This window comes from Suricata suricatta, chromosome 11, assembly GCF_006229205.1.
Source record: "Suricata suricatta isolate VVHF042 chromosome 11, meerkat_22Aug2017_6uvM2_HiC, whole genome shotgun sequence".
NCBI classification, from domain to species: domain Eukaryota; kingdom Metazoa; phylum Chordata; class Mammalia; order Carnivora; family Herpestidae; genus Suricata; species Suricata suricatta.
In genome coordinates this window covers 8,044,888-8,058,832 of record NC_043710.1, presented here as the reverse complement: position 1 = coordinate 8,058,832, position 13,945 = coordinate 8,044,888, and the positions used below count along the sequence as shown (strand labels likewise).

At 42.6% G+C, this 13,945-nt stretch overlaps 1 protein-coding gene across 1 annotated transcript in view; it reads left to right on the top strand.

Annotated features, from left to right (window-relative positions):
* Positions 1-5,500: 5,500 nt before the first annotated feature.
* Positions 5,501-13,945, top strand: part of LOC115271934 (solute carrier family 22 member 9-like) — a 30,402-nt gene continuing 21,957 nt past the window's right edge. Inside the window, exons 1-2 of the mRNA XM_029914900.1 lie at positions 5,501-5,902; positions 6,548-6,651. Coding sequence (XP_029770760.1) covers positions 5,501-5,902; positions 6,548-6,651 — 506 coding nt within the window. The remainder of the gene's footprint in view (positions 5,903-6,547; positions 6,652-13,945) is intronic.

Below are 13,945 nucleotides of genomic sequence, written 5' to 3'. Positions count from 1 at the left end.
AAGTCAAGGGAAAGAGTCACCAACCTGACTGGGTTAATAAAGCGTCAGCATCAGCAGGATGCCCAGCGGATCTCTCCGGTATGCCTACAGATTCTTTTCCTCCAGAGTTTCTCCACTGGGGAATCTCTTGGTCCCTCCTCGCCCAACTTTGATGGTAATGGGACATGGGAACTTACCAACACATGAAAAGGGCATGTATGTAGGAAGTCCGACCTCTCAAAGATCAGCCCCATCCTCCTCTCATGACTCTTGCCCCAGGACTGTCAGTGGCACCCAGGATGTGCTATAGCAGAGAGAGAGAGAGAATGAATCACACGCCCAGCACTGAGATTAGTGGCAATGCTGGGATCTGTAGTTCATCAGACTCATTTCCTCTTATAAGTTTTCCCTGAAGGAGCTTTTCCAAGGTGATCGAATTTATTACATACATCCTATGCCTTGACCCAGCACAAGAGATGGACTGTGTAGGTTGTTACGGGAGTTTCAACAGATGGCAGCTCATAATGGGATCTATCCTTGGAATTGCCCTTGGTCAAAGGAAGGCAGATCCTTCAATGTTACATCCCAGGAGCCCTGCCTGTGTCCAATAATGGGGTCAATGCGAGGTTGCAATGCCCTGTTCTGTGGCTCAGTTACAGATATTTGTGAAGAATCAAGCTTGAGAAAAAAAGCACACACTTCTAGCCAAATAAAGAAATAAATAGTAAATAAATAAAATAAACTTCCAGCTATAATATAACTATTTGTAAATATGACTGGTGTATGGTAAAGAAGAAAATAACTACAACCAAAACATTTTTTTGACAAATTATTCCCCTTTCAAAAGTATAATGGTTGCTAAAACTTGAGTGCTGTTACCAGTAAAGAAAATTCATGCCACTGTTTTGACAATGACATCTTGTTCACTTCATAAATGCGGCTGAACAGAATCTAATCTTTGGTTCACAAATCTGTGTTGTGGAAGGAATGAATAAAGTAGAAAATAACTTTGAATAAATAACACAGTTTCATTCTCAGTTAGTGGTGTGATTTATTATGACCATCCAGGATTTTTCCAGTTTTCTTTGCACAGAGTGTTATGTATTCTGGGTAATTTTTAAAAGCAATCTTACAGACTGATGTTATATAGCAACTTCTAATGCACTAAGACTTGTTCCCATCATCTATTAAAATGAATTTATTTAAATACTTTATGCACTTACATGGTAGAGAAACTGGATTGTTTCTGTATAGAAGACTGTTTTCACATGAATGCCATTACAGGTGTTCGGGAGTTTATGCTCTAGGAGGTACTGTTAGAGGTAATAATAAATAATCTAATATTATGAACTATTTATTTGATTTCTTAAACTCATACAGCCCTGATGTTAATCATTTCTAAAAAGTTAATTTCTACATATACATAGATGTGTGTACATAGTATAAATATATACTAAAACATATACAATATATATAGTATACATATATATTTTTTAGTAGAAAAATTTGGTCTAAGTAGGGCCGGTAGGCTCAGATTTCTTTCTTTCTTTAAAAAATGTTTTATTTAATGTTTATTTATTTTTGAGAGAAAGAGAGAACACAAGCAGGGGAGGGGCAGAGAGAGACAGAGACAGAGACAGAATCTAGAGCAGGCTCCAGGCTCTAAGCTGTCACACAGAGTCCAACACGGGGCTGGAAGTCATGAACCATGAGATCGTGACCTGATTCAAAATCCAACACTTAACTGACTGAGCCTCCCAGGTGCCCCGGGGTCAGATTTATTCCAAAGTCACTGTGCAAACAATTGCATTTGCTTTAAATAAACTGCAAAATTACCAAATCTACTATTCTTATTGTTGAACAAAATACATTACAGTTGTCAACTCAGAATTTCACATAGGCTAGTTTTACTGTGCTTCTGGATGGAACTCAGTCTAGGAAAGTTAGAGGAAAAGACTTCAGGTTTCTGCTCTGACTAAAGGGTATCATTCTTGTCCTCACAAAAAGAAAAAAAGAAACTACATCAAGTGAAATCTATTCTTAGATCCATCAGAGAACTTAGGTCCAAGGGCACCCACCACCTGCCAAACTGGAAAGACAGAAAGCTACGTAGGATCACAGCTTACCAGGAACAGAAGTGCCCTGCTGGTGTGGCACCTTAATTGAAGAATTTTATCAAAGTCTCAGCAGTAGATCAGTTTGGGATTTAAAAGCTCGGAGGCTATGGGGCCCCCCACATTCATGGGGCCCCACCAAGTCCTCCCTGTGCAGAGCAAAAAAGAATAAAATCCCTTTTTCTTCCAAGAGGATGAGAAACAAAGTAAACATTTTGAAATATGCCCAGAGCCAGAGTAATAGTTCTTGGCTCTACTCTCTGTAAAGAAGGAGGGTCCTTAAAAAAACCTATGTCACTGAAGCCTTTATTTGGTCAGTCAATTTCAGACCCGCCAGACCCGCTAGCTTCTCCGTCTCATATACATGGAGAGACAAAAACAAAAACAATGAAACTCATCTGAAGATCACAGCACTGGGACTCTCACCCACCATAAAGAAAAAGAAATGTATTCATAATATTCTGTAATGTTCTTCCTCTCCAGTTTCCAATCATCACATCAACAGGGCTCTGGGCCAGTAAACTGTGGATTACAACGGAAAGGACTGCAAGACTCCGATTCCATATAATATGGAGTTTCTAGGAGATTCATAAAGAAGACCCAAAGGCAATACAAGAGAAAAAACAAAACGAAACAAATCGAAGCCATCTAGAGGAGATGGTAGCCTGACACCTACAGATCCAGAAAACATTAAAAACGGCCTATGGAGCCAGACCGATGTTAAATCTCACACTAGAAGCCTACTTGCCCCAGTTCGATTACCTGATGCATCAGAGACAAAGCAAACAGCAGAGGCGGACTCAGACTGGCATTGATTTTGGAATTATCAGACCAGCAATATAAAATAACTGAGATTAATATGCTAGGGACTCTGATGAAAAAAAGTGGGCTGTATGCTAGAACAGACAGATAATAAAAGGCAGAGAGTTGGAAACTCTAAGAAAGAATGCAGTGGAAATGCTGGAAATCAGGAACTTGGAAACAATGGATGCTTTTGATGGGTTCGTCGGCAGCCTGAACGTGGTTAAGTGAAGAATCCATAAGCTTGAAGGCTGGTTGACAGAAACCTTCCAAACTTAAATGCAGAGCAATAATAGAATCTTAACCGCGAGACAGCAGCAAGCAGTGTAAAATCCCTGCGATGGGAATAACAGAGGGAGAAAGGACTCATGGGAAATTGAGAATAACCATGCCCGGGCATCTTCCCAAATTAAGGACAAACACCAAACCACAAGTCAGTGGAAAGGCTCCCAGGAGACTGATTTCTTCTTTTAGGAAGAGGCAGATGCAACCAGACAGAAATTGTAACGTTCGTTGCCAGAGTTTTTAGATGGACGTAATCGGGATTGCATGTTAATAGTTAATGGAACGGTTTCTTTTTGGGAGTGATGAAAATGTTCTAAAATTAGGTAATCACTACGGTTTCAAAGGTTTCCAAGACTCTAGACTTAGCAGAAAAATACGCCAAAGCAGCTATTAAATACGTTCAAAAATATATTTACGTTTTTATGTATTACATGTTTACAAACGTTACATTTTTACGTATTAAAAAAGGTTATGTTCTCATTTGAGAAGGAAAGGCATGAGAACCGTGGCTTATCAAATAGAAGAGAACAATAAAGAAAATTTGTGATTTGGGAAGTACAGTCGCTGGCATGCTAAATCCACGCCAAGTGTCTCAACAGGAGATTTGAAATGGCAGCAAAAAAGAATTCTCGAACGTGAAGATCGGGCACACAGAGAGCAGGAAGAGAAAACACTGGTGAATTCTCCAAGACGGCGCGCCACCTTTGATGCACAGAATGTAGCCTTTTCAGACTGGCTTCTTTTATTTAATAAATTACATTTATGGTTCCTCCATGTCTTTTCCTCTCTTGATAGCTCTTTTTTTTCTTCTTTTTTAAGGTAGTATTTCATTGTCTGGATGGACCGCAGTTTATTTATCCATGCACCCACTGAAGGACGTTTTGGCAGAGGTGTAGAAACTGCTCTGAACATCTGTGTGCACATACATTTTCAGCTCATTTGCGTCAATACCAGAAAGCATGACTGTCCATGTGTTTTCTCTTCAATTCTTCTCGAGCACATTGTGCATTTGCCACGTGTGTGTTTTAGAATAGCAGAGTGGGGGCGCCGGAGTGTCTTAGTCGGTTAAGTGCCCCACTTCCGCTCAGGTCCGGATCTCACGGATCGTGAGTTCAAGCCCCACGTTGAGTTCTGTGCTGACAGCTCAGAGCCTGGAGCCTGCTTCGGATTCTGTGTCTCCCCTCTCTCTCTGCCCCTCCTTTGCTTGTGTTCTGTCTCTCTCTCTCCCTGAAAAATAAATCAACACTTGAAAAATATATAATAGCAGAGTGTATTTATGTTTCTCTCCTTTACCCACCGTAGCAGAAGACCCTTGAAGACCTTGTCTTTTCCACTGCTGCATTCCTAGCACAGAACAGGTCCTCACAAATGTTACCTGAAGAAATCAATAAGCCTGTAAAAACAGTCTTTATGAACTTATCACCGGCTTAGCCTCCACCCTCCATCACTACCCTCTCTGCCTGCATTTCGGCCAAGTAGTTTCTTTTCTGTGTGAATTCATGGTTTTTTTTTTTTAATGTTTTTTATTTATTTTTGAGAGACAGAGAGAGACAGTGCAAGCAAGGGAGGGTTAGAGAAAGAGGGAGACACAGAATCCAAAGCAGGCTCCAGGCTCTGAGCTAGCTGTCAGCACAGAGCCCGATGCGGGGCTCAAACCCACGAACCGTGAGATCACGGCCTGAGCCGAAGTCAGATGCTTAACCGACTGAGCCACCCAGGCTTCCCTGAATTCATGGTTTCATTTAAAGTGAAGCAGAATGTTACTTTCCACTATCTTGCACCTGCTTCAGTTTATTCAGGGTAACTTTCATTAACTCTTTTCATCAAAATTCAGGACTACACCAGCCCCACGCTGATTCTCAGTAATTTTCACAGGACAATCTCAAACTGTTCACTTTTGAGTCTCACATGGAACATGTCCCGAAAGACATTGCAATCTGTGCAGCAGGTTTATTTTCTTTTATTTGCAGAGGCGGGGATCGAAGTTCAATGCCACTTCAGGGCACTGCCGACTAAAAGAATTTTCACAAAGTACACCTTTAAACAGTACTAGCTGTCAGCTGCTGGAAACAGTCTCAGCAAAATACCGCTCTGTGATTTTAAAGAAAACAGCTACCCACCTGCTCCCCCCAAACAGCCTGGAGAAACAGTTTCAGGGGCCCTGCCACGGAGGTGAGCCAGAGCGGGGGGCCCACTGAGGAAAAAGGGGGGTCAAGATCAACACACGCTTAGTGTGACGTACTGAATGGAGAACTTTTTCTCTTTGAACTTTCCGAAATAAAGTCATCTTGCTCACGTTAGGAATCACTTGTTCAGCCACTATGGCCTTTCAGGACCTCCTGGATCGAGTTGGAGGCCAGGGAAGATTCCAGATCCTTCAGGTGGTTTTCTTCTGCATCGTCAACCTCATCGTGTACCCTCATGTGTTACTTGAGAACTTCACCGCAGTCGTCCCTGGTCACCGCTGCTGGGTCCGCATCCTAGACAACCGCACTGACCCTGCTAACAGCACGGGGGTCCTCAGCCAAGAAGCCCTCCTGAGAATCTCCATCCCACTGGACGCAAACCTGAGGCCGGACAAGTGTCATCGCTTCCCCCGCCTGCAATGGCAGCTCCTTCACCTGAACGGGACCTTCCCTAACACGAGTGAGGTGGACACAGAGCCCTGTGTGGACGGCTGGGTATACGACCAGAGCTCCTTCCCCTCCACCATCGTGACTGAGGTAAGAGGCACCACTTACCTCTTGTGAGTACTGGGTCCGGGTGGTTAGAGGTAGCACAAATAACGAATACGCTTCAAGCCCTGAATCACCCTTTAGGTGCTCATTCTTTATTATTTCAGCAAATAGCAGATGCCACCAAGCGACATATTTCATGAGTCTCATGAGCTAACAAGTAGATGTGACCTTGAGGTTACATGGCTTCTATTCTTAGGAAGACCAAAGTTTAAACACGCCATTTATGTAATGTGTTAAAGGTGTTGTTGGCAAATGGGAAACCTCTGAGATATTGATCAAACCCTGCAAGCACTGACCATGCCTCCGAGCAGCCAGAGGAGATGGCAGTGACACCCGGCCATCTGTAAATGTGTAAAGCGCCTCAAAGATTGCATTCCGTGGCCAAGGCTGAGAACCACTTCCTTATGAAGGCATAACCAACAGACTTAGACGAGTGTCCCTAGAGGGAGTGGTATTTAAGCTGATACTTGAATGATAAAGGTCAGCTACGGAAAAAAATAAACGGGAGCTGGAAGAAGGGGGCCTGAGAGAAAGAAACTTATCCGTCATCTCAGCTGTTTCCATCAGGCTTCCACTGAAGGGCTACAGGCTGCTATAGAGCACTCCTTTGCTGATTTCCTTCTCTTCCAGTGGGACCTGGTGTGTGAATCTCAGTCACTGAAATCAATGACCAAATTCTTATTCATGTTTGGCATGTTGGTGGGAAGCATCGTATTTGGCTATTTATCAGACAGGTGAGTGTCTCTGGATCACTGGGATATTTCCTCGGGGGTATTTTCATGAACTAACATGCCATGTTTCCATTAAGAGACACTTATTGTCAATTACACTTTTCCGGCTTCCTTAGTCCTCAGGAGTCTTAGAAACACCTGGGGAAGGAATTGCAGTCAGTAGAGCAAATGCTATTTTGTCAGCTGTGAGCGCAGGGTGCAGGACCCAGAAACAGCATCTCCAGCAGACATGGGGACATTTTAGGACAGGGTTTAGACAGGAGGTAACACACATGTGATTTAGGAAGGTGGGAACAGAGGGGGTTATGTTGCATGACAGATATGTAAGACAGTGTTATAGATTTTGGCCTGGGAGGCTGCGTTCTGTCCCTCCTGGACCCTGTGAACGGAGTGCTTTATGGATTTGCAGAACATGGTAATCATGTCCCTGTTTCCCAAGTGTGATGGGCAGCCATTCCCATTAAACTTGTGGTGTCCCTAGCAGTGTGTCTTGATGGTGTATAGAAAAAAATGTTTTCCGGTAACCTTGATTTTTTTTTTTTTGCAAAAAAACCCACCCGACTTTAAAGGCAAATTTTTAACCATGTAATTAGGGGGCACATGGGTTGCTCAGTCGGTTATGCATCCGACTTCAGCTCAGGTCATGATCTCATGGTTTATGAGTTTGAGCCCCACATCAGGCTCTCTGCTGCCAGTGCAGAGCCTGCTTCGGATCCTCTGTCCCCCTCTCTCTCTCTGCCCCTCCCCTACTCATTCTCTCTCTCTCTCTCTGTCTCAAAAATAAATCGACATAAAAAATATCAACCACGTAATTACCCTACTGACAATTCCCACTACCATGTGCATGGGTGTATCCTGTATCTGACAGGACCCCTCCTGAATTAGACAGCCAGCCATTGCCAGCACCAAGCACCTGTCCTTTGAGGAATCTGGGGGATTACGTTTCCCTTACCACCTACCAGCAGAATGTTATCTGTTGGGTCAGCTCAAAACTGGGAACTCTGAATGTACGACAGTAAATGTAGCTTATAAAAGTGTTCAGAGTCAGAGGGCTCATTTCTAACAGTTCTGTAACACAGAACCACCCACTTACAGGAATAAAAATAAAACTGCATAAAACTATGGCTGATTCATTTTTTGAAAAGGGTGCCAAGATCATGCAGTTGGTAAAATATAGCCCCTTCAGTGAAGGGGGTTGTGATGACTGGATACCCACATGCAAAATAATGAAGTGTGATCCTTACCTAAAGCCATAACCAATATTAACACAAAATGGATTAATGACTTAAATATGAGAGCTAATTAACAGAGGACCATGGGGAAGGGAAGGGGGGAAAAGAGTTAGGGAGAGGGAAGGAGGCAAATCACGAGAGACTCTTCAACACTGAAAACAAACTGAGGGCTGAAGAGAAAGGGGGACAGGGGAAAGGAGTGATGGTCATGGAGGGGAGCACTTGTGGGTAAGAGTGCGGGGTGTTATATGGAAACCAACTTGACAATAAACTATAATTAAAAAAATAAATATAAGAGCTAAAATCATAAAACTCTCAAAAGAAGATACAGGGTGAATCTATATGGCTTTGGGTTTGGCAATGGAGTCTTTGATATGTCACCAAAACCAAAGAATAGACAGATCGGACTTCATCAAAAAGTAAAAACTTTTGGGGAAGCCTGGGTGGCTCAGTCGGTTAAGTGTGCAGCTTTGGCTCAGGTCATGATCTCACGGTTCGTGGATTCGAGCCGTGCATCAGGCTGTGTGCTGATAGCTCAGAGCCTGGAGCCTGCTTCATGTTCTGTGTCTCCCTCTCTCTCTGCCCCTTTCCTGCTTTCTCTCTCTCTCAAAAATAAACATTAAATTTAAAAGAAATAAAAAACTTTCATACATCAAAGCATGTTACCAGGAAAGTGAAATGATAACCTATGTAATGGAAGAAAATATTTGTCAATTATACATAAGCCATAAATATAGGCAAATAGACCAATGGAATGGGTTTAATATTCAGAATATATAAAGAATTCCTATAACTCAATAACAAAAACCACAATTTTTAAATGAATAAAGGACTTGAATATACATTTCTTTAATAATGATGTACAAATGGTACATACATGTGAAAAGATGCTTGACATCACAATATTTTTAAAAATGTAAGTCAGGGGTGCCTGCGTGGCTCAGTCAGTTGAGCATCCAGCTCTTGATTTGGGCTCAGGTCATGATCTCACAGTCTTGGGATCGAGCCCCACATTGGGCTCTGGGCTGAGCATGGAGCCTGCTTGAGATTCTCTCTCTCTCTCTCTCTCTCTCTCTCTCTCTCTCTCTCTCTCTGTCTCTCTCGGGAAAGGAAAAAAAAAGTTAAGCATACCCTTGTCACGCAATTTACCAGTCGTGCTCCTTGGTATTTACCCAAAGGAATTGAAAACTTATGTCCACACAAAAGTCTCCCTATTTCTCTGTAATTGCCAAACCTTGGAAGCAACCAGCATTTCTGTCAGCAGGTGAGTGCATAGACTAAGGCATGTCGGGACAATGGAATATTATTCAATGCTAAAAGTAAAAGATCAAGCCAGCTATGAAAAGACATGGGGGAATCTTGGATGCATAACACCAAGCCAATCTGCAAAGGCTACATACTACATGATTCCAGCTTATGCCATTCTGGAAAAGTCAGAACCATGGAGATAGTAAAAAGAGCAGTTGGCAAGAGAGAGAGAAATTACTGAGCGCATCACGGAGATTTTAGGGCGGTGATACTATGATGGCAGGTGCATGTCATTACACGTTGTCAAAGAGCATAGAAGGTGCAACCCCGAGAGTGGACCCCAGTGCAAACAACGGACTTTGCGGGATAATGATGTATCACTGTAGTTTCAATGGTATCAAATATTTCACTTGGTGCAGGATATTGATGGGTGGGGACATTGTGCATGAGTGGCGGCAGGATGTTGGGAAATCTCTGTACTTTCTGCTTAACGTTGCAGTCAACTTAAAAGTGGTCTAAAAAAATAGAGTCTGTTTAAACATACACACACAAAGTAGTTTAATAGAACAAAGAAAAAATAAGAACATGTGGTTCATAAAGCCTAAAATGATAGTTAGCTGGCTCTTTCCGGGAACTATTTGCTGCCTCCTGCTGTAATAGCACTCTGAGGCTCTTTGTTCATGTATTAAATCATTTCTCTCTGCCCTTGACCTTCTGCAGCCTCTATTGATCTGTCTTCAAAGATTCTCTCTTATGTCCCATCTAGTGAATTTTTATATCAGAAACCACTTTGTCAGCTCTCCGAATTTCAATTATTTTGGCTTCTCAGTTGCTGTCTTTCTGAGAAATGCCGATTTCTAGGCTGCGATTTTCATATGTTAAAATAAGATTTCATTTCTGTCTTTGAGGATGGTTCTGTCACCACTTTAAAATCCTTGTGGATTAGTTCCAAACTTTGTCCCCTCTCAGCAGGAGGTCCGCCAGATTTCCACTCTCTTGGGAACGGAGTTCCATTTTCTGGGTTCTTCCTGTGTGAGGATACTATGAATTATTATATCTTGACTATGATACTATTAAGTGGTGAAGATTCTATTTTCCATTATTATTCACCGGTAATACTGATTCCATTATTACTCATCAGTAATACTGATTCCTTCATTTTAGCAAATAGCTTTCGAGCCTCAGACTGAACTGAAGACTGTTTCTGACACAACAGCTCCAACTTGAGTTCATGTCTTTGTCTACACGTGACCTGCTTTGAGCTTATTCTTGACACGCACGCTTTAATGGCTCTTTAGGGGCTACGTGGTAGACACGATTTAAGGGTCCCCTCTGTGCCACTTTCCCTTGCTGAATCCTCATTCTCTTCATTATTTCTAGTATCCCACCATCTTTGACCTTGTTCCCCAGACCACAAAGCAAAGCCTGACGCTTAACCAACTGAGACCCTCAGGTGCTCCTAAAATATATATTTTTTATCTACATTTTAATTTTTTGCCATGAGCACATGTGTTTTGGTCCAAAAATACCAAAAGGTTAAAAAAGTGAAGTGTGTATTTGTATCTTATTTGCTGGTGGCTTTGAGAGTCCATTCAATCCGAGGTAGGAATCGGGAAGGAATATTGTGGCTGATGATCAGTAAGGAACAAGTGGACGGTTACTACTCTATCAATTCTCTCCAGCCCAACTCCTTAACGTTCCTCTGACCCAGAAGGATGGTAGGCAGAAAATAACCTCATGACGTTCTGTATGTCCTCAAAGTCAGTGTGATGGATCAAGGGATTATAATAAAGTCTTTCTTCCCCATCAAAATGGTTGACTGTGCCAGCCATGATCACCTTTCTCCAAACCCTGAGAGGTAGGGGTCCTCTTCCCATCTCCCGCAGTCAGAAGTAAGTAGGGTGAACATAAAATTTTCATCTTCGGGGAGGAGGAGGGTACTTGTGAGACCAAGAAGGAATGTTATTATGAATTAAGTTGAGAATGTGCCAGCAAACGGGATGATTGGTCTCTAAAAAATAAATGAATAGAAGAAGATGGGCTATGGCACTGGCTATTTAAGGAGAAGGGGTTCTGGGAACTGATGCTGAGTAAGTCTGTCTAAGTTCAGACAAGTGTTCCTTCGACACAAGAAGACTATGATCACGTTGCTAAGGTAGTTACCTGGATTTCAGTCGGTCATGTCCACAGTCTCTGCTGCCCTCACCAGGGGCTGAGACCATCGGCTCCTCCCGGGGTCCACCAGCAATGTACTTCTGAATTGGACCTAAGGAGAGGTCTGGCTTGTCTGAGAAGTTCAAACCAGTAAGTTTTCACTTGCTTAACATTCGAACATTTAAAGTGTCTATTCAACACGTGAAAGGAGTGAGATCTCCAGAGGAAAATATGAAACTGGTCATTTTAAGTTGGAGATGAAAGCAGTCTTCTAATGGGTAGGAGGGGTGTTCCCATCATGACGGACGCTGCCTTGACACTAAAGCAATCATTTAGAATCTCCTTGCTTGGCCATATAGCATCTCCCTCCACCTCCTTTTTGTTTTTTTAATTTTTGGGGTTTTTTAAAATTTGTTTTTGAGAGACAGAGAGAGACAGCACAAGCAGGGGAGGGTTAGAGAGGGGGAGGTACAGAATCTGAAGCAGGCTCCAGGCTCTGAGCTACCTGTCAGCACAGAGCCCAACGCGGGGCTCGAACCCATGAACCATGAGATCATGACCTGAGCCGAAGCCGGACGCTTAACCGACTGAGCCACCCAGGTGCCCTCCCCCCGACTGCTTTAATAGGAGAGTCATGGGAATATGGCTGCTGGGGTATTTACTGAGTACAGTGTTGGCTAAGGGTTATATTTGGGACAGATTGCTTTCAAGCAGGTCCATATTCTCTGCGTTGTTTTCCTCTACCTGGCATCTCCTGCTGCATGACCAACAGGCATTTCCAATACATTACACCCAAAACATAAATCTTGACTTTCTCCTTCATATGTGCCGTTTTCCCTATTTTCCTTCATATCACTAAACGGTATCAGCATTTATCCATTTTCTCAGGCTGAGCATATAGGTACCATTTTTGGTCTTCTATTTGCCACACCAAAGCCTCCTTAAAAATCCAAAACCATCAGGAAACCTTGTTACATTTACCTACAAAATTATGTTCCAAATACAGCTACTTGTAACCTTTTCCAACACACCTTCCTAATTTATTTTTTTAAATTATTGCTACCAAAGAAGGCCTGTCTTCTTTTTCTTTTTCTTTAAATGTTTATTTATTTTTTGAGAGAAAGAGCGTGAGCCAGGGAGGGACATAGAGAGAGGGAGTCACAGAATCCGAAGCAGGCTCCAGGCTCTGCGCTATCAGCACAGATCCCAACAGGGGGCTAGAACTCAAGAACTGCAAGATTGTGACCTGAGCCGAAATCGGACACTTAACCCACTGAGCCGCCCAGGCGCCCCTGCACCTTCCTAATTTAAATGCCCACCAGCTTTCCTAAGGATTATTTTGCAAGCCTCTTAGTTGGTTTCCCTATCACCACTCTGACTCTCCCAGTGAATTATCAATGGAGCATCAAGGATGCGATTTAAAAGACCCTCTCATAATAATCCTCTTTAAAACTTCTGATGGATACATTTCAGGTTCCAGAGGGTCTACTGCTTGCCTTTCACTCGCCAAGAAAAGACACATGAACAGAACACAAAAAGCAACTACCTGACCTTACTTGAGAGTAAACAGAGGCAGGTAGACGGGGAGGAGTGTTTGCGTTCTCCAAGGAAGGCAGATGGAAAACGACAGGGAGGGTCCTATTGTCATGGCTGTTAGACCGGGGTAAGGTGCACTCCACACAGTAAGTAGAGCTGTCAGGACAGAGCCCGACGCGGCGCTCGAACTTACAGACTGTGAGATCAAGACCTGAGCTGAAGTCGGACGCTTAATGGACTGAGCCCCCACCAGGTACCTCTAGAAACTGCTTGTATTCTTGATATAGGTGTCATGTGATCTGTAACTGCCATTGAAATGGTTCAACAAAAAACAGTCTGTGTGTGTGTGTGTATGTGTGTGTGTGTTCACACATGTAAAGAAATGAAGCAAATACAGCAAAATGCTATGTAGTGGTGAATCTGCTTGAAATTTATACCAGTGTTAATTACAGTATTCATTTAAACTTCCATATATGAAAATTTTCGAAATAAAGAGCTAAGGACAAATCTGCTCAAGTGGAAGCCAACGTTCAATATATCGTATTTACAGACATCACAAATAAATGTTTTAAAGAAAATTGGTAAAAACGAGTATGTAAATTTGTAACCTCTTTTTAATTTTTAAAAATATTTTTGTCTATTTTTGAGAGAGAGAGAGAGACAGAGCATGAGCAGAGAAGGGGCCGAGAGAGAGGGAGAGACAGAATCTAAAGCAGGCTCCAAGCTCTGAGGTGTCAGCACTGAGCCCAATGCGGGGCTCGAACTTGTGAGCTGCGAGATCATGACCTCAAGCTGAAGTTGGTTGCTTAACTGACTGAGCCATCCAGGTGCCCCTGTAACCTCTTTTTATACTTATATTTACAGATCTACATCGCATTTTCTTTTCCAATAAAATATTTTTTCAAATAATTAGAGGATGAACATATAGCCAAAATAAGAAACACACACAAAGCTTCTCGAATTATCTGTGTCAAACACAATTATTAAAACATTACTGTGTTAGCCAAGGTTGCTAGTTACAGTAAGAACCCAAGAATTATAATTGGTTATTTAAAAAAAGTCCTGGGGCTCCTGGGTGGCTCAGTCGGTTAAGCCTCCGGCTTCGGCTCAGGTCAGATCTCACGTTC